Source organism: Mustelus asterias, chromosome 23 (assembly GCF_964213995.1).
Source record: "Mustelus asterias chromosome 23, sMusAst1.hap1.1, whole genome shotgun sequence".
Lineage (NCBI taxonomy): Eukaryota > Metazoa > Chordata > Chondrichthyes > Carcharhiniformes > Triakidae > Mustelus > Mustelus asterias.
This window is the reverse complement of record NC_135823.1, coordinates 36,878,242-36,900,211: the sequence shown is the minus strand read 5'-3', so window position 1 is coordinate 36,900,211 and position 21,970 is coordinate 36,878,242. Positions and strand designations below refer to the sequence as shown.

General features: G+C 40.9%; 2 protein-coding genes across 2 annotated transcripts in view; both read right to left on the bottom strand.

The window, feature by feature from the left end:
- Window positions 1-3,914: 3,914 nt before the first annotated feature.
- On the bottom strand, window positions 3,915-21,311 carry LOC144510645 (E3 ubiquitin-protein ligase RBBP6-like). Its single transcript, XM_078240299.1, has 12 exons — window positions 21,219-21,311; window positions 20,369-20,508; window positions 19,904-20,076; window positions 19,199-19,302; window positions 16,598-16,986; window positions 14,724-14,814; window positions 13,799-13,859; window positions 13,659-13,716; window positions 12,334-12,693; window positions 10,470-10,571; window positions 6,733-8,517; window positions 3,915-5,885 (listed from the first exon to the last, which is right to left on the bottom strand). Exons 1-12 carry the CDS (start codon window positions 21,309-21,311, stop codon window positions 4,298-4,300), a joined length of 4,944 nt encoding a protein of 1,647 aa, XP_078096425.1. The 3' UTR covers window positions 3,915-4,297.
- A 93-nt stretch (window positions 21,312-21,404) lies between these two features.
- Window positions 21,405-21,970, bottom strand: part of LOC144510647 (E3 ubiquitin-protein ligase RBBP6-like) — a 28,424-nt gene continuing 27,858 nt past the window's right edge. The window contains exon 6 of the mRNA XM_078240300.1: window positions 21,405-21,497. Coding sequence (XP_078096426.1) covers window positions 21,405-21,497 — 93 coding nt within the window. The remainder of the gene's footprint in view (window positions 21,498-21,970) is intronic.

Sequence of the window (21,970 nt, the reverse complement as noted above, 5' to 3'; positions counted from 1 at the left end):
AAGGTAGCACCTCCGTCAGACAATGCAGCACTTTTTCAATGGTGTAACGGCCTCGATTTGTACCATGACTGGAGCGGAGCATGAAGCTACAACTTCCTTGCTCAGGCAAATACACTACCCAAAAGGCCATGCCTGACAGCTAACTTAACAGTATCTTCAAGGTTCATTTACCATTTAAAAAAATCCAGTGTCTCAAAAGATGAAACAGGTGGGAAACACCATGAAATAATCCCAGAAATAGGCAGAGAAAGAAACCATGTTAAAATACAGAACATCCGAGGTTCACATCTAATGAATCATAACATTCCAGTATATATGAATGTTCAACTGCCCAGTTTTTAAAAAAAAAGAATTTGAGTTGGGCCTATGTTCTAAGCTGCATTCCCCGTGGTTTTTAATGTGATGCAAAGCCTTTCACATACTAATTTACAAAGTTTTCTCAAATTTCAAACTGGTATCAGGGAGGATCATCATCCAGAATTCCTCCACAAATTCACATAAAACCTGAATATTGCTAAAAGAAAATCAGTGCTGGTGTGATGCCAGGTATATAAGCAGTAGGCCCGCTGACTGGTGCATCATATTAAACAGATCACTCCTGCTGTGCACAATAAGCAAAGTACAGACCGTGCCCCATCAGCCCACACTTGCAAAACTCAAAGTCCAACAGCAGATGTGATTCTGCAATTGGACATTTGTCCTGATTGTGTTATGAATTACAGCAAAAACCAATTTATCAACAGCTGGCTTCACAGTATGGTTTACTTATGCATGCTACATGTATTTACTGACAGGGACCTTACCCTTTGTAGACAGAAAGAACATTTCTACAGATTGCCTTTTTCAACTATACGAAGCTCGAGGGTCAGTCGGCTCATTCCAGAGTCAGACTGCCTGGTTTGAATTTGAACAAAAGCTTAGTTCCTTGATGCATTCTCCACAGCAGTGCCACTACTTGAGTACACTTGCCAATGTATCAGCACTTTCTTCCGCAATATAAATTGTTATTCCCCTTATTGTTGATAATCTTGCAGACTGTCCTGATGAGTGCAAGACAAAAAGCTTCAACATCATGTCCCTTTTAGCAATATTCAAGTTTTGTACTACAAAAGTGACTAAATTCAGTTTTATTGAGTAGGACTTCCCCCTAATAAATCCATGTCACAACTGGTTTTGAGTGATTTTCCTCTCTTTGCCTGTCACTGCCTTTTGGACTCCAAATATTTTTGAGAAACGGAGTTCCCCATACGTTCTAAACATTTTTTATTCATGTCCAATCATGTTTTTTGGTTTGTTGTACTCCTAAGCAAATGGCTTGCAGAACTCCCAATAGATTCATCTAAAAAATTCTGAAAACCAGCTGAGTGAGTGATAATGTATGGAGAAACCACAAGCACTTGAGAAACCGGAATAGTGATTTACACAATACCCCATAATCTCTCAATTACATGTAGCTCAGACTTTTAAAAAGTTTATTTATTAGTGTCACAAGTAAGCTTACATTAACATTGCAATGAAGTTACTGTGAAAATCCCCTAGTCGCCACACTCCAGCACCTGTTCAGATACACAGAGGGAGAATTTAGCATGGCCAGTGCACCTAACCAGCACATCTTTCAGACACTGTACACATACTTTTAACCAGCCTTTGGGCACAGTGTTTTTCCCTATACTTTTGTAACATTGAGCACTCAGAAGGAACCTTTTGGGGATATCGATGCGTCATGTCAGATCATAAGAGGTACAGACTTATTACTTTCTCACCCAGTGGAGACAAGACAATGTCAAACTTAACTCTGAACTGTGAAGGGAAGACAACCTCATACCCATGCCAGGAAGCGGGCTGCTTAATCTGTCAGGCTGATGGACAGTGACAGATTTTGGGGATCAGCCAAAGAGGACAGCACAAACCATCAGAATCAGTATTGGATCACTTGAGAATTTTATCAGGCCACAAGATGGTTCATGATCATTTTCACACGAAGTCTAATCATCTCAGATCCTGAGCTCAAATTTAATTACTGCAAGAATTTCAGTAAAACTGTTACTTCATGGTTTGGCGCCAGTCAATGACCATGAAAACGTTAAAACATTAACTTGTTCATGAGGATAGTTCAGAAACAGAAACTTGCTATCCCTAAGCATTCATGTGACTCACATGATTAAGTCTTAATGGTCATTGTATACACAGAATTTAGAGCAGAAATAGGACATTTGGGCCAAGGTCTATGCTGAAGTTTATGCTTCACTCAATCCTCCTCAATCCTTCAACTGCTCCAACTAACAGATCTTTCTCTTCCAGTCTTCTTCATTTGTTCCCTTAGATTCATCTGTGTTATTCATCTCAACCTCATTTTTTGGTAGCGTGTTCCATATTCTAACCACACTCTGGGTAAAACTACTCCCGGCCACATTGACTCCTCTTTGCAACTGTAGTATAGTGGACTTGAAATGTTAACTGCTCCTCAACAAATGTTGCCAGAACTACTGAGTTTTTCCTGCATTTTGTTTTTAATTCGGATCTCCAGCATCCGAGGGATTTTGTCTTTATCCTGAATTTCCTTTTGGATTCATGACTATTTTATATTGATGGTCCATAGCTCTGATCCTTTATGCAAATAGACTTACGTCCAACCTATCAAACATTTTCATTATCTAGAAACCTTGATCAGGTCACTCCTGTCTTCATTTTCCAACTAAAGAACCTAGCCTGCTCAATCTTTCCTCCGGTATAACCTGTAGGAATGGGCAACAAATTCTGGCTTGGCAGTGTTACCCATATCTTATCAACAGTAGCACTAATTGTCTATGCAGATCTATAATTAGAGCCAATAAAAATGTTTCAAACCAAGGAGCAGCTGGATGGGATACAATAAAAATGTTGTTTGTTCCCTCCACAATCAGAAGCTATTTGAATATTCTGTATGCATTACTCTTCAATACTCAAATTTAATTGTCAAAAGATGAAGAATGCATTGAGAATATTAAACAAGTGATTAAGAACCAAGCTGTGTCATTATAAACACTGACTACTAGTGGTAAGAAATTGAATTGCAACTACATAACAAAGTTGAACTAGTTTTTCCAATAGCTATCCCAAGGGTTACCTAGCTGCATCCGTCCATATTGAATGAAAAAAGGTTAAAAGCTTGAAATTCAAATACTTGTCAAACAGTGGTAGGGATTACTTTCCAATTCAGCACTGATGTGCAGTATTGTTAGCAGGTATGGCAAGCTGTATCCAGTTCTTACATCCTCCTGTTTCCTATCCTCCTAAGACACGGTCCATCATATTTACCTTTAAAGAACGAAAGACTTTGGGACTTCAAGTGGGATTCAAACCAGTGACCGATATCAAGCATTCCCACTTGCCTTCCCAGACTGAGCTCAGTCAAGTTTACAGAAAGTGACAGCCATATTGAGCTTTTGTCTACATAGGCTTGGTCTGATATTTCAATAATTGCAGAAAGGTTTGCAAAGTGTTCAGATTGACAGGATCTGCTGGACACTTTCTACACACTGACTGACACTGTTGGTCTTACACAAAGTGGTGCAACTCTCACATCTGGGTTCGAAATACCGTCTCTTATCAATACTCATTGCCGAAAGAGCAGGAAGTGCCTGCTCAGCCCAGTTGGAGAGATACTCTGAATATTACCTCAATCATAAGGAACTCAACCATCGCATGAACAAAACCCCCACTATTACTCCATGTGAAACATTAGCTGCCCCATCAGAAACCCTCATTACCACCACACTAATGAAGCAGAGCAAGTACATGCAAGTCTTGATGTCATTAACCAAAAAACAACACCATGAAAGTGAGATCTTTTGTCATGAATGAGTGTTAGTCTTGACGGTGTTAAGTGTGGAGCAGGGAAGAGCAGTGACAAATGGTATTTGCAATGACTATAATGAATTCAATGAAAATTTATTCAGTCAAAAGATGACACAGTGAGGCTTTACTTTATACTGCAAATCATCAGGCAAAACATTTACATTAATTACACTGTCAGCTTGTATACACAGCTATAAAAAAAAGTTTAGTGAAAATTTTTCACAGTAGTTCCCAGTGTAGTCTGATAGTTCACTTAAAAATGCTGCAGCATTATCTGTCCATACCCATGGTCAAACATAATTCTGTACAAAAACTAATTTATAAACCTTCAATATTACAGAAAACAAAATCTCCCGAAGTTGCAGTAGACTCAGCGCAGAATAGCAATGTCCGAGTGAATATTTACAAAGCTTCTAATGTATTTATTACAGGATCTGATCAAATATTCCAGCCATCCCATCTAATCAGTTTCTGCCGTTCGTAAGATGACAGATGATCGGACCTTCTGGTCACTGTCCTTGTCCTTCTCTTTGTCCTTGCTTTTTTTAGACTTTTTCTTTTTATGTTTGTGTTTCTGTGTTTTGTCAAGTTCAGAATCAATGCCCAAATGTTTCTTGTGCTTTTTGTGCTTCTTGTGTTTTTTATGTTTCTTTTTCTCTTTTTTCTTCTTTTTCTTCTTGCTGTCCTGAGAGTCCCCTGAACTGACACTGCTACTGCGGCTCCGGGTCTGGCTCTCACTTGGGCTGTGGCTCTGACTGCAACTGGGGCTCAGGCTGTTTTGGATGTGACTTTTAGTGTTGCTGTTTCTGGAGCCCACAGACACTCCCTTGACCTCTCTAGTTTGGTCCATGATCTCTTTTGCCTCCCTTCCCTCCCTCAGTGCATGTTCCTCCTCACTCTCGCTGTCACTCTCACTATAGTCAGGTTCGAAGGCGGCTTCGTCAGTTTCTCTGGCTAGGTCCAAGGAGTGGCGAGAATGCCGAGTAGAGCGGCTGACAGGCCCTGGGGGCTTGTTACGGTTGTGATCTTTGTCATTCCGCCCAAGGGAATGCTCTTGATCATTCTTTTCAGCTGATGTTTCAGTCCGGTGAGAGACTTTATTCCCACTTGCTTGCTTGTCCTTATTGCTCCTTATTTCCAATGTGTTTCTCTCCTTATCTCGGCTGGGAATGGTTGATTTTGATTCTTCAGTGGCACTTCTGGACTCAGACCCACTTCTGTGGTCTGTCTGCAGCTTCCTGTCTTTCCCAGGACTGTGGTCATTTTTCTTGGGCTCTGTACTACGTTTCCTGCTATCTGTTTGTTGCTCCTTGCCTTTTTGACTGTGTGTCAACTCTTCACACTTACTGGGAGAATCTCGCCTCCTAACATCCCTACCTCGCTCCTCTCTGCGCTTGGATATTGGAATCTGTCCATCGACACTTTCAACCCTCCCATCAACACAAGGAACTGTCTCTTTGCTGGAGGTTCCTCTGTTGCCTGGCTCCAACTTTTCAGCCACTTTGTCTTTTGAAGGTTGAAGGGGAGTTTTACTAATCGCGGGCTCAATATCCCGCTCTGTAAACACTGGTTTGTCAGGGGGTACCAGAGCTTTCTTTTTGTCTGAAGTCTCCTTGTCCGACACATGCTCCTTATCTTTGGCCTTCAAACCTTTCTCATTCAGAGTTGAGGTTTTTGCAGGTGCTTTGGGCTCCTGCGGAGCCTCATCTACGTTTGGTTCTTTAGCAGTTTTTGGGACTCTCTCTGAAGGGCCAGCCTCTTTTTCAGTTTGTTTTGTTGGGTTTACAGACTTCACACTGGTGCCTGGTCCAGAACTGGCAGCTTTCCCAACATTTAATGCTGCAGCTGCTGCTGCCTTTCCTTCATCTTCATCAGTCTCATAATCTTCCTTCTCCCACTTGGATCGAGGAACTTGAACAATGACAATTTCATCTTCAGCTGGGGGTCTAGTATCACTGTTGTACTCCTCCATAGTCTTGATCACTGTCTTCTTTGCGTCCATTTTCTCCTCTGCTTTCCTAATGGGGCTGCCTCCAGCAGAACTGGTACTAGGGGTGGAAACACAAAAATACAATTACATCAACTTTACTGTCAGCTCTCCCTCTTTCACTACAAATCCTAATTATGGTCACATGGTAAAGGCTCATCTACTATTGTTCATCTAGATTAAGCATGCATTCAAGCACTAAGCTGAAAAAGCATGTGCCAAAAACCGACAACTTGTCCCACCTAACCCATCACAGCCTTGTTAGAATGCACATCCCTACACTGTGGGGAAGCCACAATAAATGTCAGTAGGGTGATCTCATCCATCCATCCATCCTAAATCCCGTGTACGGTTGCTGTGTGAGTGTGCGCAAGAGCGCGTGAGTGAGTGCAGGACATTAAGGACTAACTCATTTTGTATGCAATGGTGGGTTCAAAATAACATTGCAGTTTTATACTGTGAAGAGACTTCATGTTTCAAAGCAAGTCTGATTCTAGTTGAATGGATGTTTTATAGTTGCTGTTGCTTTTAAGAATTAAACAATAGGAAAAATAAATATAAGCAGCTACACAAACAGGTGCTTATAGGGAGAAGATCGAAGGTTTCCTCCCTGCTCCCAAAAGTGGATTCAAAACAGCAATAATATGCTCAACATCCAGTGTATTTGTTGGGGGAAAGTGGGAGGTTAAAAGGTGAAAAATCACAATTTTGTGGCTTTGGCTACCAATATTATCTTGAATCAGGTATTGTCAACTCTGGTAACCAATCCACAGGAACACAAACTGGGCACCTTAATAACACTTGAAATAAATTACAAAGAACCACAACCGCACACAGTTCCCCCGTTCCCAGAAACCAGTTCAGCGAATGATAACCACTCCAAAAGACAAGATCTGAAGTATGCTAACCTTGTGTAATCCACAAGGGTTGAACCAGCCACCTCGCTCCCAGTCACTTTCTTCCTGGTCTTTGTTCTCACTTTCTCAGGTTTGGATTTCCCACCGTTCACTTCCACTAACTCCGCAGGCTCATCCTGTGCAGCCGGGGACTCGCCACTCACAATGTTTTTGCCACTCTCCCGGTTTATTTTGATCTTCCTCACTGGCACATTTGCCGGAATGATCTTTTCCTTGTCAGTTGGCAGGTCTGAATGCTTTTCAGTTGATTTCTCAGTGCCGGAGTTGAGTTTACCCTTCACTGAAGGTTTTGCTGCCTCTGGTGTCTCTACCTTTGATGATTTAGTTGGGGGGGTTCCAAGTTCTCTCTCGGTGATCTTTTCGTCAGGTTTTCGTTTACGCCTGTCAGATTTTATCTCTACTTTACTTGGCTTTTCATCTGCTTTCACTGACTTTTTTGATTTGCCTTCTTTACTGACTGCTTTTTCATGTTTTTTGTGTTTGGTCTCCTCCCTGGGGTAATCCTTTCTTTGCTTCTCCTCTTTTGCAATCTTCATCTCTTGGTATTCACGTCCCATTTTAAGCTGCACCTTCCTCGGCACAAAGAACTTCTCACTTTTTGGCAGCAGATGGATTTTTGTTCCCTCAACCTTGGGAGGACATTCCTCCCTTGTTTTCTTCAAGCTGGGCTCACTGTGAGGGGATTTATCCCTTTCTCGCTCTATGGGTTTTTCCTGAGGGGCTTTTGCTGTTTTCCCCAAGGATTCCTTCTTTGGCGTGCCACACTCTGCTTTGCGTTTCAGCTTTTCACCTTTTGCTTTTGACTTTTCCTTTTTGTCCTTGTCAGATGTGGCTTTGTAGGGAACAGAATCTCCTTCCATGGGTTCATCTCTCACGGGTGTTGCGTCATCTCTGCTGAGAGGCAGAAACAAGGTGGACCCTTTCCCTTCATCACCAGCAGCCTCCCCAGTCTTCTTCCCATCCCGAGAAGATTCGGGGTTAGTGACCGACTCAGTTTCATCTTTTTTCTTTTTCCTGTGTTTTTTATGCTTTGTTCCTTTAGACTCGGGACGAAGACTTTGTGCTTCTTTTTCCTTTGATCCTGCCTGTTCTTTTGCAGCGTGACTCTCTCTGTAAGAGTATTTTTCTGGATAGTTACCAGTGGTAGCCACATTACGTCCCCGGGAAGCCGGTTCTGCTGGATATTCTTCCCGACGGCCTCGACCATGAGGAGAACTTTCTCGCCTGGCCGCCCCTGTGTTAAAGCATTCTGGAGAGAAGTGGTCCTTAGTTGTGGGAGACCGAGGTCGTGGCTGATTACCACTGTTGTAGCCCTTATAATATTCGTACCATGCTCTGCATCGCCTTTCCCACTCTCTGTACCGCTCCCTCTCAAAAGAGTCTCTTGGATCACGAGGTCTATCATAAAGTTCTCTGTAGTCGAATGGAGGTGGTGGATCTCTGTAGCGATCAAAAAACTCACGATCATTTTCACCTTGAGGAGCACTTCGTTTGTAAGGAGAATGGGCTTTGTAATTCGGCGATCGGGAACGGGAGCGATAGCTCCTGTATGATGGTGACCTGGATCTGGATCTGTGGAACCCACGAGACCTGGATCTGGATCGATAACCTCGACTCTTCCCACTACCTCTTCGATATGAAGGAGATCTTGAGTAGGAACGACTTGGGGAGCGACTGACTGACCGAGAATAAGATCGTGAAGAATGTGATCTGGACTTGGAATAGGAGTATGAGCTTCCACTGAATGATGATCCACTATACGAGCGTGACCTGGACCTGAACAGGAAAAAGAAATCAAATGTTACAGTGCAGATATTTTAAACAAACAACTGAAATGCAGAAGTTTTCTGCCATATGTTTGCGAAGGGAGTCCATTTTGATTAGAATAGAAAATGCCCATTGGTGGATTACTGGTTTCCCAATATAGAAGGAATATTGGAATGAAGGAAAAAGGTGTGAGAAACATTCACTAGAATTCTTCTGGGATTACATGATAGCTTCATTTAGAGATGTGAAAAACTAGGGCTACATCTTGGGCGAGCTAAATTGGGAAGGTAAAGGGTTAGGGGAAATTGAGCGAAGATTTAAACGGGAGTGGCCATCAAGGAAGGAGAAAGAGTTGGGGTAGGCATCAGACAGTCAGTCTGCCTGGAAACAGGTTTCTGGGTGGACTCACTCTGCTTTGTCTGCTGCTTCCAGACTTCAGCTGTTCCAAAACTAGACAGTAGCATCAAGATAGAGTTAATTGATGATATCTGTTACATAAAGTCGTTGCACTCTGGGCCAGCTGCTACCATGTTTTGATACACACACAAAGGGCATATGAATAGATGAACTCTGCTTCAGAATTCAATAAGATCATGGCCGATCTGTCTGTTATTCCCATTTAACTTTCAACCCCTTGTTTCTCAAGGATCTAACTCTGCCTTGAAAACATTCAAAGATTCTGCTCCCACTGTCTTTTGATGAAGTTCCATGGATTCTGAAACCTTTACGAGGAAACATTTCTTCTTTGCTCGGTCTTAGATGAGTGACCCTTTCCTTTTAAACTGTGACCCCTAGTTCTAGCTTCTCCCAGATTCCATATCAACTCTGTCAAGACAACTCAGGATCTTTTGTTTCAATTAAGTCAATTCTTACTCTGCTAAACCCTTGGGAATACAAGCTTAGCCTGTCCAATCTTTCTTCATAAGGTAACCTGCCAATTCCTAATATTAGTTTAGTTTTCTGAACTGTTTCTAATGCATTTACATCCTTCCTTAAATGTGACCAATACTGTACACAGTATTCCAGATGTGGTCTAACTGAAACATAACCTCCCTTGTGTGGAATTGGGGGGGGGGTAGAGACGGGACCGAGAAAAGGACAGGAGGAGAGGGAAAAGAGAGAGAAAAAGGGGACGAGAGAGGAGAGGAGAGAGGGACACACTGGGAAATGAGGGGAAGAGAAACAGATTGCGAAAGGAAAGCAAACAAGAAGCTGAACTGAGTTTCAGGAGTGCAGTGAGAGACAGAAGCTGATTTATTATGTTATCTTATAGTAATTCTGTTATATTGTATTTTTCAAGTTAGTCCAGCTAGGCATGCTGCATATGTACAGCATAGTATTTCAACTTTTCATTCGACCTTTCTTGCCCGGAAAAAACAAAAATCTCCGACTTCAACATTGGTTCACTTTGGCACCTAGAATTTATTTGAAATTGTTTCACTTGAAGTCATGATTTTCACAAACACAAATACACCATTTGAAAGACTGCTGAGGCACCAATCACAATATGTAAATAAACCAGAGAGAGCTTTGATCTGAGAGAGGAGACTCCTCTCTGAATGTCACGTGCCAGCAGAGGGAAGATTAAGACAGCAAGGACATAAACCTTATTTTGTATCCTTTAAGGTCAGGTGTTAGCACAGGAGGGTCACTGCTCTTTCAAACATTAAGCTGCAAGTATGCCAGCAATACTATGACCATGAGAACTATGACCATGAGAAGCATTGGAGTGGGGATAGCTCGTGCAAAAATACATCTCCCCTGCAACTTTATAGAATCAAAGAAATGAGGAACACCACCATTACAGGAGATTGCTGTTTTATTAGGCCAGCACAATGGTACATGCAATTGTTAGATCAGACTGCCCCTCCAATTACAGGTTGAGTAAATGAGATTGCAAATGAGTTCCACTTTTTACCCGAGATCTGCACATGATCAAATTTCACAACAAGCCAATTTACCTTGAGTAGGAACGTCTGCGTTCTTTCTGGATTTTTCTATATTCCATTAACTCTTTGGCAAAATCATTGGTGAACTCATCAAGCTTCGACTTTTTCTTCTCCCTAAAATGTTTTTGGTGCCAGAGGGTTGGGGGAAGGACAGAACGCAAAAAAGAAAACTTAAGATTGCAGGACTTTTAAATATTTAGTACAGCAACACATCTATGAATCTGGCAGTGTGAAAACTTTCTTAAAATGTTAGCAACAACAGTTTAACTCTCCCACTTTAATACGCATTAAACATAGAATTGAATCAGAATACAATCTGCATCGTATGAAGTGAAGTCACAACTCTGCAGCCTGCTCACTTCTGATCAATTTCTTGAATTGGTTCTATAATATAGTCCAAGTGTGTTAGTCACATAACAGCTTGCACTCTTATAAGCAGTGTACAAAGTTCAATTTGCATAAGCAAACAAACTGTTTCCCTCTACTCAGAAGGCACAAAGCAAATACAGAAATGAAACTTGCATAAGAGACATTTGTGGTATTTGGAAATTCTAAGGTGTAGCAGGATTATTAAATTATTTGAAACATATCCCTGTTGGTTTCCTCTTCTGGTGACCATTAAGCTGTCGCATGCACTTCATGGCAGGACAGTCAAGCTGATGATGACCTTGAAGTGGCCATTAACACTGGCCCAGGACTGACCAGCAGCAGATAATGGACAATTGGATAAGGTTGTTTTTTGCTGAATCCAACAGAAGTAGTGCTACACAGAGGGAAAATAAAATCACAGCTGTTAAGAGGGTTGGAGCCCATCCTGCTAATTGTCAGGCCACTCGAGAAGGCAGCTAACATGGTCTTTTGTTTGCTGGGCTATGGATAGTGTTCTTATTTGTTGCCTGGCAGTCAAAAATCATGGCTATGCTGCATTAACCTGTTAGTCACTTGCAGCCCGAGGAAACAGAAATTCTACATAGTAGTGACCTTGTTTAAAATTCAGTCCAATACAAAACAACATTTGATTCAATTTGTGTCCTCAGGTGGTTTGTGACTATCAAGAACACTCTGAATGAAATGCTGGTCTTTGCAGAAAGGTTTTTGTTTCACGTTTTTTTTCGTAATTATAGTGGACACAGCTGAAAGCGATATGTTGCACAAGCTCTTCATCTTACAGAACGGTGTCATGAAGAAAAGAATCAGTCAACTTGCCAACCAATTAGCACACTTTTCTCCTGTAGTACAAATTGTTTTAATCATTTGGAATTCGGCATTCTTGCTCTTCGAGTGCAAAACAAAAAACTTTGGCAACATGTCTCTTTTAAGCAATATTTAAGTTTTGTACTACCAAGTAACAATTTAATTACAGAGGAGCGTCAGGCTCCTGTCCTGCATTTAAGGGTCAACAAGATATACTCTTCAAACAAACATATTTTTATATGTTCATGGCTGGACTGCACAGAAGCTGTCTGCTATAGATAGAGATCATTAACTACTGAAACGGAATTGAGAAAGATGCTTCCATCTTTCACTATTTCTCAGCATGACTTCTAAAAGTAGCAACTGAACTCCAACTGCATTTAATGTAATTATTGCTCGAACATTATGAACATCTGCAGATCAGTTGAATTTGAAAGACTGAAACTTTTAATGTTTGGGAAATCATAATGAAGGACCCCATCTGACACATTAAGCTTCCTTTTTCATGGATGCTGAATAACCTGCGATAATGCAATTGGCATTTTATTTTAGACTTTGAACAGTTATGTTGCAAATAATGCATCTACTGACAGCTAAACTGCAGCCAGCTTCTCAAAGAACTTCATCATACGCACTGACAACAGAAAATACAAAGACCTTAAAGATAAACTTAACCACTCACTCCTCTTTTAGACGTCGCTGCTCCCTGTAGAACTCCTCCCTGGACAGTGGAGGTGCTTGTGTGACTGTTGGTAATACACTGGCAGGAGCCGCTGGGGTGGCAGGTGGTACCCATGGGGCAGAAATTGTGGCTGGAGCTGGAGGGAATCCTGGCGGAGGGATGCTAAATCCTGTGGGTGGGGGTTGGCCAGGAGGAAACTGTGGAGGAAATTGAGGAGGAGGCACTCCTGGAGGAAGAGGAACTGGGTGAGGTGGTGGAGGATACAAGGCTGGGGGGTGCACGTACACTGGTGGGGGATTTGTTGCCTGTGTTCGGCTTCGTGGAACACGATCACTCTGCTGATGCCCTCTGTTGGATGGTCTAGGGGAGATGATTTAAAAAAAAGATAAGTAGGAGCAGATCATCTGTAAACATCTGAAGAAGGATTCATATTTGGCATATGGTACCCATTCAGAACTTTCCATTACTGCAGATGCATTGGTAGGTATTTTAGCGTTCTGTGGAAAACCAAGATGTTGGCAGCAACACTGGCTCCCAGAAATCTTGGTGGACAACTCAACTAGAAACTGAATGGAATTCACTCAATTTATACTGCTCTCTGAAAAACCACTGAACTATCAAAGTTATACTCACTGCAATCTGTAATGATGAAAATTTATACTTAAATGGAATGAAGATCTAAATGAAATAGTTAAGAATGTCCAAAAGAGTCAGTGAAATACTATGATTTCTGTAACCACATATCTAGGAAATAAAATTAGAAATCAGCCAAGTAACAGGTTCATTTTGGCAATTATTTGAATAGAACGAGGGAGAAGAAGTTATTACTTCTGTTTATGTAGGGTTTCATCACATTAAAGCATTTCTGGGCTTCAGCACACAGTCCTGCTGCTGTGAGCCACCTTAGTTAGAACGTAGCCCAGGACAATCGGATGTCCTTCTCTTTCCCGGCTACAAAAATGACCACCTAAGAACTAGTGGCTGCAAGTAGATAATACAGAAGTGCACACAATTCAAAATGTCAAGTCCACATCGAAAAGCCAGTGTTGTCAGCGGTGCAGTAAAAATGCTTTTCTGAAGTTGGGACCCGGGGAAGTCACAAAGCTTCATGCTGCACACAACTGGTGCGTGCTTGCCTAGTCAGGGTAAAAAGATTTCTAATCTGCACCTATCCCTAATCCTAGGATTGCTCGCTATAAAAGGAAAAAAATAACCTATGCCCAAAAACACGAGGGTTGAAGTCATAGGGCCATAAAATTGAAAAATATCCAGGAAGATACAGTTGTCGAGTTTGGACATAGAAAATCAGTATGGTTCCTACTTACACTTCCCAGCCAGGTCTGTTTCCTGGTGGTCGTACCCCACTGGTCCTCATTGGCTGACCTAAACAAAGTTTATAGAAATTAATGCTTCAATTGAATTTTTATAACGAAGTCAAATTGAAAAATATTTCTGAATAACAAACCTGTTGTGGGTATGGACTGTCCATGTGAAGCAGGATGACCAAGAACAGGAACCTGATAACCCTGAAATGGAACCAGATGACTATTAAGACAATAAAAGTAATGGTACATCGCCCACTGGGTAGATTACAAGTTAATTAACAGTTTAAAGCAAGTGCAAGACAATGAACAAATGTTCTTCCATTGAACAGAATTCTAATGGCACTAATTGCATAAAATTTAAACAAACCAAATTTCTTCCTTTTGCAATGCAACCTCAATGGATCAAAAATTTTGCTCCACAGAATAAAAATTTAAATGGAACAAACCGCATCCCATATATTCAATTGCAAGACCAGAAATGATAGCTTTTTACCTCTTGACAGGTAAAAGACAGTATAATTTATCAGTGGTTTGGCTAGAATGCAGGGAAACCTCACATTCATAGTACACTTCTCAATTACCATCCAATCTAGATCAAGATCTGTGCAATGCTTTTGGTTAACCATCCTGTCATTGTTATGCATACTAAAGACAATGTTGTTATGCATACTAAAGACAATGACCTTTTGGTCACTGATCTGCTTAATTTTAAAGTTTAGCCTGTAAGCAGCTGAATTTCAACTTCATGTCACATGCAACATGCTGTTAAATTTCATAGATGGCGTACATACATTTTGGTCTCCCTTTTTCATTCTATTCCTTCCTGCCTCTTCCATTTCTCCCCCCTATAACTTTAAGTTTTCCCACTCCAGGTCCCAACTGTGCATGCAATGCCTTTTCTCATAGCTGCTACTAGCTGAATTGAGCTCGGGAAGCTTGCTGCGTAAAGTTGGGGGACGACGATACTTTTTAAAAGGTACATGTAAATTACCCTATGTATGGCAGTGCATCATGCAGGACAACTATGTATTACTGTAAAACATTGACACATGATAAATGACATACCTTCAATGCAGAAGTACTGCTCGTAGACATAGGCGGATTGCTAGTGGTAATTCCAGTCGTGACAGTAACTGCAACCGTTTTGCTGAGTTCACTGAACATGAAATAAGAACAAAACACAACTTTAACATTTAATTGAGATTTAACTTCAAGACTTATTGCTTGTGGGAATGGATGAACAGCATCCATTTGAATTAGTTCTCGAGGTGAATTTATGATTAGTTGGAAAATACCTTGTTCTGCCTATATACTATGTGTTACAGAGTCTAACTTCTTTAGCTTAATCCCATTGTCATCCTGGCCAAAAGTTCACATTGTATCACGCTCCTTTTTACAAAATCTAACAGCAGCATAGAATAAACAGCTTATAGCGACACTGGGAGAGGTGGATACTCCACACCCCCACAGCATTTTGTGGCGGAGGGAGGCAGCCAGCCACAAGATCTTCTGGTCCCACTGCTGTCAATGAGATTTCCATTGAATCCTGCCCTCGAAGGGGTTTGCCGTCAGTGGCACCAGAAGATCCCGGTGAGAAATCTTTAAAAGTAAAGCTTTACAAATGGAGATAAGATGACAATTAAAGAAAGCAATTAAGAAAGGCAACAGAGTGAAATCATGGAATTATAGACCAGTTAATTTAACATCCGTTGTTGTGAAATTACAGTGTCTATAATTAAGATTAGGTTGACGGAGAACATTTTCAGCTGATTAGAGAGCATCAGCATGGATTTGAAAAGGGCAGATCATGCTTGAATAACCTGGCAATGTTTTGAAGTAATGGGCAGAGGAATGTCTATGGATGTTATTGAACTGGACTTCCAGAAGGCATCTGATGAATGAAGAATGAAACTCTTAAGAGGCTTTTAGTGAAAGTCGAAATTGATAGAATTGAAGGCAAATTATTGGTGTGGTGAGAGAAAAAGAGAGAGAATTCATCAGATTTATTCAAGCTTAGAAGACAGGATAGAAAGCCACATTTCCAAATTTGCCACTGGCACAATAAGCAGTGTAGATGGAAGAGATATCAATAGATTATAGGCAACCATGGCTAATGGATTTCAATGTAGGCAAACGCAAGGTCACGCACAGAAATTTGGGGTGACAATAGCCACCCCCCCCCCCCCCACCCCCCCCAAATAGATGGCGTGATGAAGATCATTGAAGACACAAGCAACTGAACAATCAAAAAAAAACGAACCACTGACTTTAAAAAAAATGAATTTCTAAATGTAATGAGCCTGTTCATTTTTTTCTGGAAGGAGATAGGGAAGGAGTTAGCAATCGTACAAGTAAAATTGGAAAGTGATTATGCTAATGACTTATGACATTCTATTTAAGTCATCCAGCTTGGTTAATACCATAAGAAGTGGTTGAGAAGTGTCACACTACCAACTGGAATCCAATAGTGTGTCGTGGAACAGATATCCAGGATTAAGTTACAGTCTACAATCAGTTCAGGTAAGGAGCGATCAATATTTGGATAATGATGTGGTATTCTGCATTGGAAAGGGGAAGCAAAGATTTTGGAATTGTTCTGGAGTTAGCTATGTACTGTCACAGGGGCTGCCATAGAAGACTAAAGGCGACCAACTGAGTGGATTATTATTGGCTGACGGTTTATATAATAAATTTTCAGGAATTAGGTACAAATTAGAACCTAATCAAGAAGTGTAGTTTAAAAAACAAAATGGTGAAATATTGACTGAAATGATAGGAACATTTGAACCACATGAGAATTTAATGTGTAGCAGCGGCACAAACTATGGTCTGGTTTTGTGCAGATGTCCTTGTGATGTAATCTATTAAACAACTTCCTTGAAGTGGACAGCAAGATGCTACTGCAATCCCTAAAAAGTTCTGACAAGAATGAAACTTACGGAATATCCCCTTCTTCATGCTTTGGAGGCAGCTGATGAACATGAACTGTAGCTGATGACAAATCTGGAGCATTGTTGGCAGTGGTGGGAGCTCTACTAGTTTTCACAGGAGAAGGAGCACGTACTGGGGCAGCGGTTGCACTTGGAAGGGAAGCAGGGACAGATGCGAGACCAGTTGGAGTAGGAGTGGTGACTGGCATGTCTGGTGGCTTTGAGATGGCTGTTCTGTTTACAGAGAGAACAGGCTGAGGGTTGAGTTGGGTTAATGGCCTCAGAGCAGATTGTTGATTATGCATTTGATGGGATGGAACTTGTCGTTGTTGCTGAGTCTGCTGTTGCTTGCGAGTTCTTTTTGTGTAACCAGTTTCATTTTTGAAGTTGTTCACAGCCTGCAAATAAAAGAATACTGTGGCTGAGGATAAGTTCGAAATTCCATCCCATTCTATTCTCAACACACCTCAATCATTTGTTTTTCCATTTAAGTTTCTAGGATTTTACTCAAATAGCAGTTTAAGGATGCAGTTTATGCCACAGACAGATGTGATAAAACTAACTTGTTGCTGACAAAATAGAACTGAACAGGGATTATACTTTATTAATAAATTAGATTTAGGATACAATGTAATCACAAGTGAGATCCATTTCATTTACATGTCTTTACCAAGGAAGAAGATGCCAGAGGCCATGGTAAAACAGGAGGTAATTCAGACATGAGATTAATTTAAAATTGGAAAGAAAGGTGGCATTGGATAGGTTATCTGCACTTAATCATAGAATCCCTACAGTACACGTGGACGTTCGGCCCATCAAGTCTGCACTGACTCTCCAGCAGAGCATCCCACCCAGGCCTTCTCTCTTACCCTATCCTTGTAATCCCACACATTTACCATGACTAACCCATCTAACCTACACAAATTGGGACACTAAGGGGCAATTTAGCACGGCCAATCCACCTAGCCTGCACATCTCTGGACTGTGGGAGGAAACCAGATTACCCGGAGGAAACCCGCTCAGACACAGGGAGAACATGCAAACTCCACAGGCTGGAATCAAATCTGGGTCCCTGGTGCTGTGAGGCAGCAGTGCTAACCACAGTGCCTCCAAGGCACCAGGACCAGATGAGATGCATCCAAGGATACAGAGGGAAGAGAGAGTAAAAAATGCAGAGGCACTGACTATAATTTTTCAGTTTTCCTTAGACTCAGGGATGGTCTTGGGAGGACTGGAACATTGTAAATATTACCCTCTTGTTCTAAAAAGGATGTCAAGACAAGCCCAGCAACATCAGTTTAACTTTGATGTTGGGGAAATTTCTAGAAACATTAATCTTGACAAAGCTAATAATTATGAGTACAAATGCAAGTTAATGAAGCAAAACCAGCATGGATTTCTTCAGGAAAAGTAAAGTTTAACTAACTTGCCAGAGTTGTTTTTTGGAGAGATAAGAGAGAGGACATTGCTGTTGATATGGTGTACATGGGACTTCCAAAACATGTTTGATATAGTGCCTTACAACAGACTTGAGCAAAATTATAGTTTGTGGAATAAAAAGGACATTAGCAATATGGATACGAAATTGACCGAGTAACAGGAAACTACAAAATAGTGGTTAATGAATGTTTTTTGTGGAGGTTTGTTGGGGAGCTCCCTTGGGGTTACAGTTGGGACCCGTGCCTTTTCTGACATGTATTAATAACCTAGATCTTGGTGTATAGGGGACAATTTCAAAAGGTTGAAGATGATATAAAACTTGGAAGCATTGTGAGCTGTAAGGATAACGCAGAACTTCAAAAGGACATAAATATGTTAGTGGAATGGCCAAACAGGTGGCAGATGAGGTTCAGCATGGAGAAATATGATGTGATACATTTTGGGAGGAAGAATGGAAAGAAAAGCTAAGAGGTGCAAGAGCAGTCAGACCTGGGTGTATATGTACACAAGTTATTAAATGTGGCAGGTCAGGTGGAGTATGGTTAATAAAGCATACAGTATCCTGGGTTTTAAGAGCGGCACAGATACAGGAGCAAGGGTTGAGCTTGTCCAAGTCACTTGTTCGGCCTCAGCTAGGGTATTGCATCCCATTCTGGGTGCTGCACTTTAGGAAGGATGGGAAGACATTAGAGAGTGCAGAAGAGATTCACGGGTATAGTTCCAGGGATGAGGAACTTCAATTATGAAGATGGATTGGAGAAGTTAGGGTTAGGACTGTTACAGGAGATTTGATAAAAATATTCAAAATTATGAAGGGTCTGGACAGAGGAAATAGGGAGAAACCGTTCCTATTCGAAAGGAAAGGGAAGGAGAGAGCACAGATTTAAATTAATTAGTAAAAGAAGCAAAAGTATTTTGCGGGAAAAGCATTTTCACACAGCGAGTGGAATACACTGCCAGAGTGTGGTGGAGGCAGTATTCAAAAAGGAATTATACTATTACCTGAAAAGGAAGAATGTGTAGGTTTATGGGGAGAAGGCAGGGGAATGACACTAGGTTAGTTGCTCATTCACAGAGCTGGTGCAGACAATGGACCAAATCAATTCTGTGATTTAAGCAAGACAGAAGCCAGTAAATTTAGAATCAAAAATTCTAGATTGGGTGAAATACCTGTCTTAAAAATTTATTTGCAATCAAAGCATCAGGAGAAACATCTGTCTGGTGGCAAGTTGGGCAGGTGTGCTCCTCAGACTCTAATAGTGATGTCCTGATACCTGCACACAGCAATTGGAGAAAAGGAACAAAACAGTTAGGACTAAAAAAAAATGAAAGTATTTAGTATAAAAAACAGATCACAGTATGAGAAATGATAGCAAACAGAAACAAAACTTGCATTTACAAAATGCTTTTCACAATTATTGGCTAATTAAGTGCTTCACAACCAATGAATCATTTTTGAAGCATAGCCACTGATGTAAAGAAACATGACACCCAATATGTGTACAGCAAACTTCTTAACAACTAAATGATTTGTTCCTTTTTGTGATGTTGATTGATGGATGAATATTGGCCACGACACCAAGGATAACCCCCTTTGCTCTTTTTTGAAATAGTGCCGTGGTGTCTTTTACATCCAGCCAAGCAGATTGGGGCCTTGGTTTAATGTCTCATCCTTAAGATGGCATCTCTGTTCCTTCAGTACTGCACTGGAGTGTCAGCCTTGTCAAGTCCTGGGCTGGGATTTGAACTCAGGACCTGTTGACTCAAGAGTCGAGAGTTACCCACTGAATCACAGCTGACAGTAGAGGAATCCCAGTGTCTGACCCGTTTAGCAACTTGCTTCATTAGCAATGCATTCCACCGATGGTGACTTACAATCATCACAGTAACTGTTCCCACAGCATGGTATGACAACAGCATCCATCATAAGATCCTTGCAGATAAGGCACAACAGTTCATCGGGAATTGGATCTTCCTCTTCTGATGATGAGGAGGGCTCCTCAGGTAAGAATGGTGGCTTTTCCTTCTTGCCCTGTGCATATGCTTCTCTAGAATAGAAAAAATTTTATGTTCAGTTTCTGAAACTATAGCAGTGACAACTATCAAAGAAACAATGCTATTCCCCTGAAGAGAGATTTTATGTTTGATTACTTCGTGCAGAAGTTAACATGGGGAATGACTGTCCAGGAAGCCAATTAAAGATAGTTGTGTGGAAAACTTAACAATGGGAGAAATGCAGTTGTGGAGCTTGCAATCAAATTCCCCGTACATGCATTAAGACTGACTATCCACCAGACAAGCAGCTCAGTATTGTAGGTAAACAGAAATTAAAGTACTTACGCATCAATTGTGGGTATAGCGTATTTCCCAGTATTGGTGAGCATTGCACCCTTCATGTTTGGGTCATCAACTTCTACCATAAAACTGCGGGGAATCCCTGTGCTTTTCTTAATCCTTGGTACAGCTTCAAAATTTTTGTCCTGAATTTTATCAAAAGAAGTTGAAGGATTTATTTTTTAAAATATATGCAACTGTCTTGCTGATAATACAATTGTTCCCATGCATTAATCTTCTGCAGTTTCGGAGGATTTAGTGTTGGACTAGCATACATCCCAGAGTTACTATCTCAACTTTGAAGCTCATCCATAAATTATGAAGATTCAGTTGCATAGTTTATTGCAGAGTAGTAACACATTAAAACCAAGTGTAGGGCCAATTTCACGCAGAACTAGATTGCACTGTTCCTGGCAAGCTTAATCCAGGACAAAACACAATTTGAACTGTTTTAATACTATAATTTGCTATGTTTCAACTCTACCAAAAAAAGAATAAAAGGAAATCCATCCATTTCAGCAGCAAATAATGGATCACTGAATGAAGTTGCCTAAAACTGTTTATTCTGGCCACATGTCTAGCAGATGGCCAAGTACTTCAAGTGGACATCACAAAGTAAAGGATCAAAACCACCGCTCTAAATGACACTAAATTAATACAAAATGTACAGCCTCCAGCAATATTGTTCTGCCACTAAGAAAAATTTTAAGATGTCTTTCTGAAGCATTCCCGACTGGATCAACTTGTTCTTCCAGTTTAACCACTGGCCAGAGAAGGCAGGGAGTTTCAGGATCCCACTTCAAGAGCAACACAGTATTGTTACGACAAAATATAATGTTGAACCATGTTTACCCACCCCATTTGTTGGGCAGTTTTTTATGTAATGGCCAGGTTTTCCACAACGAAAACAAGTATAAGTTGGAGGAGGAGGACCCAAAGGTTTCTTCATGTAACTAGGAAAGAAAAAAAAATTAATATGCGCTATCAATTGCCACCTGTGGAATATCAATATTGAAATTTTGAATTGCGTTATTTTTCCAACTTACTTGACTGGATCATATTCTTGACCAGACTGAGTCATCATTGCCTTAATTTTATCTTCCTCTGAGGCGTTAGCTTCAGCCAGATTGGCCGTCTGTTTGATAGGCGTGTGTTACAAAAATAATTACCACCCAGAATTTACTGTACACTCCAGTCCACATCCTGTAAAGAGTAGCAGGAAACCCTGTCCCTATTGCTCTTAAGTATATCCGCTTATAGATACAATACCACCTCGTTGACTGGGATGGTGGGTAAACGTTTATGGGAGAAAGAGCTCCTCAAGCCTGTTACCTGAAGCTGAATTATAATACTTTTAGGAAGTCAAAGACATTATATGATGCTCAATGTACTGTTCCAAGGACCTCATTGAAATTCTCAATGCAAGGTCCTAACCTCAGTGAAGAGGTTTTTGAGGTCAATGTGAGCACCTGAAATTTTCAAAGGCCCAAAACAATCCTAGATCAATTATATTTTTTCTATTCTTTTAAAAAAGGGAAATTGTCAAAAAAAAAAGCAGAAATGCTCTTCTGTTTGGAGAGACCTCATTTTTTTTTACTGAAGCAGACT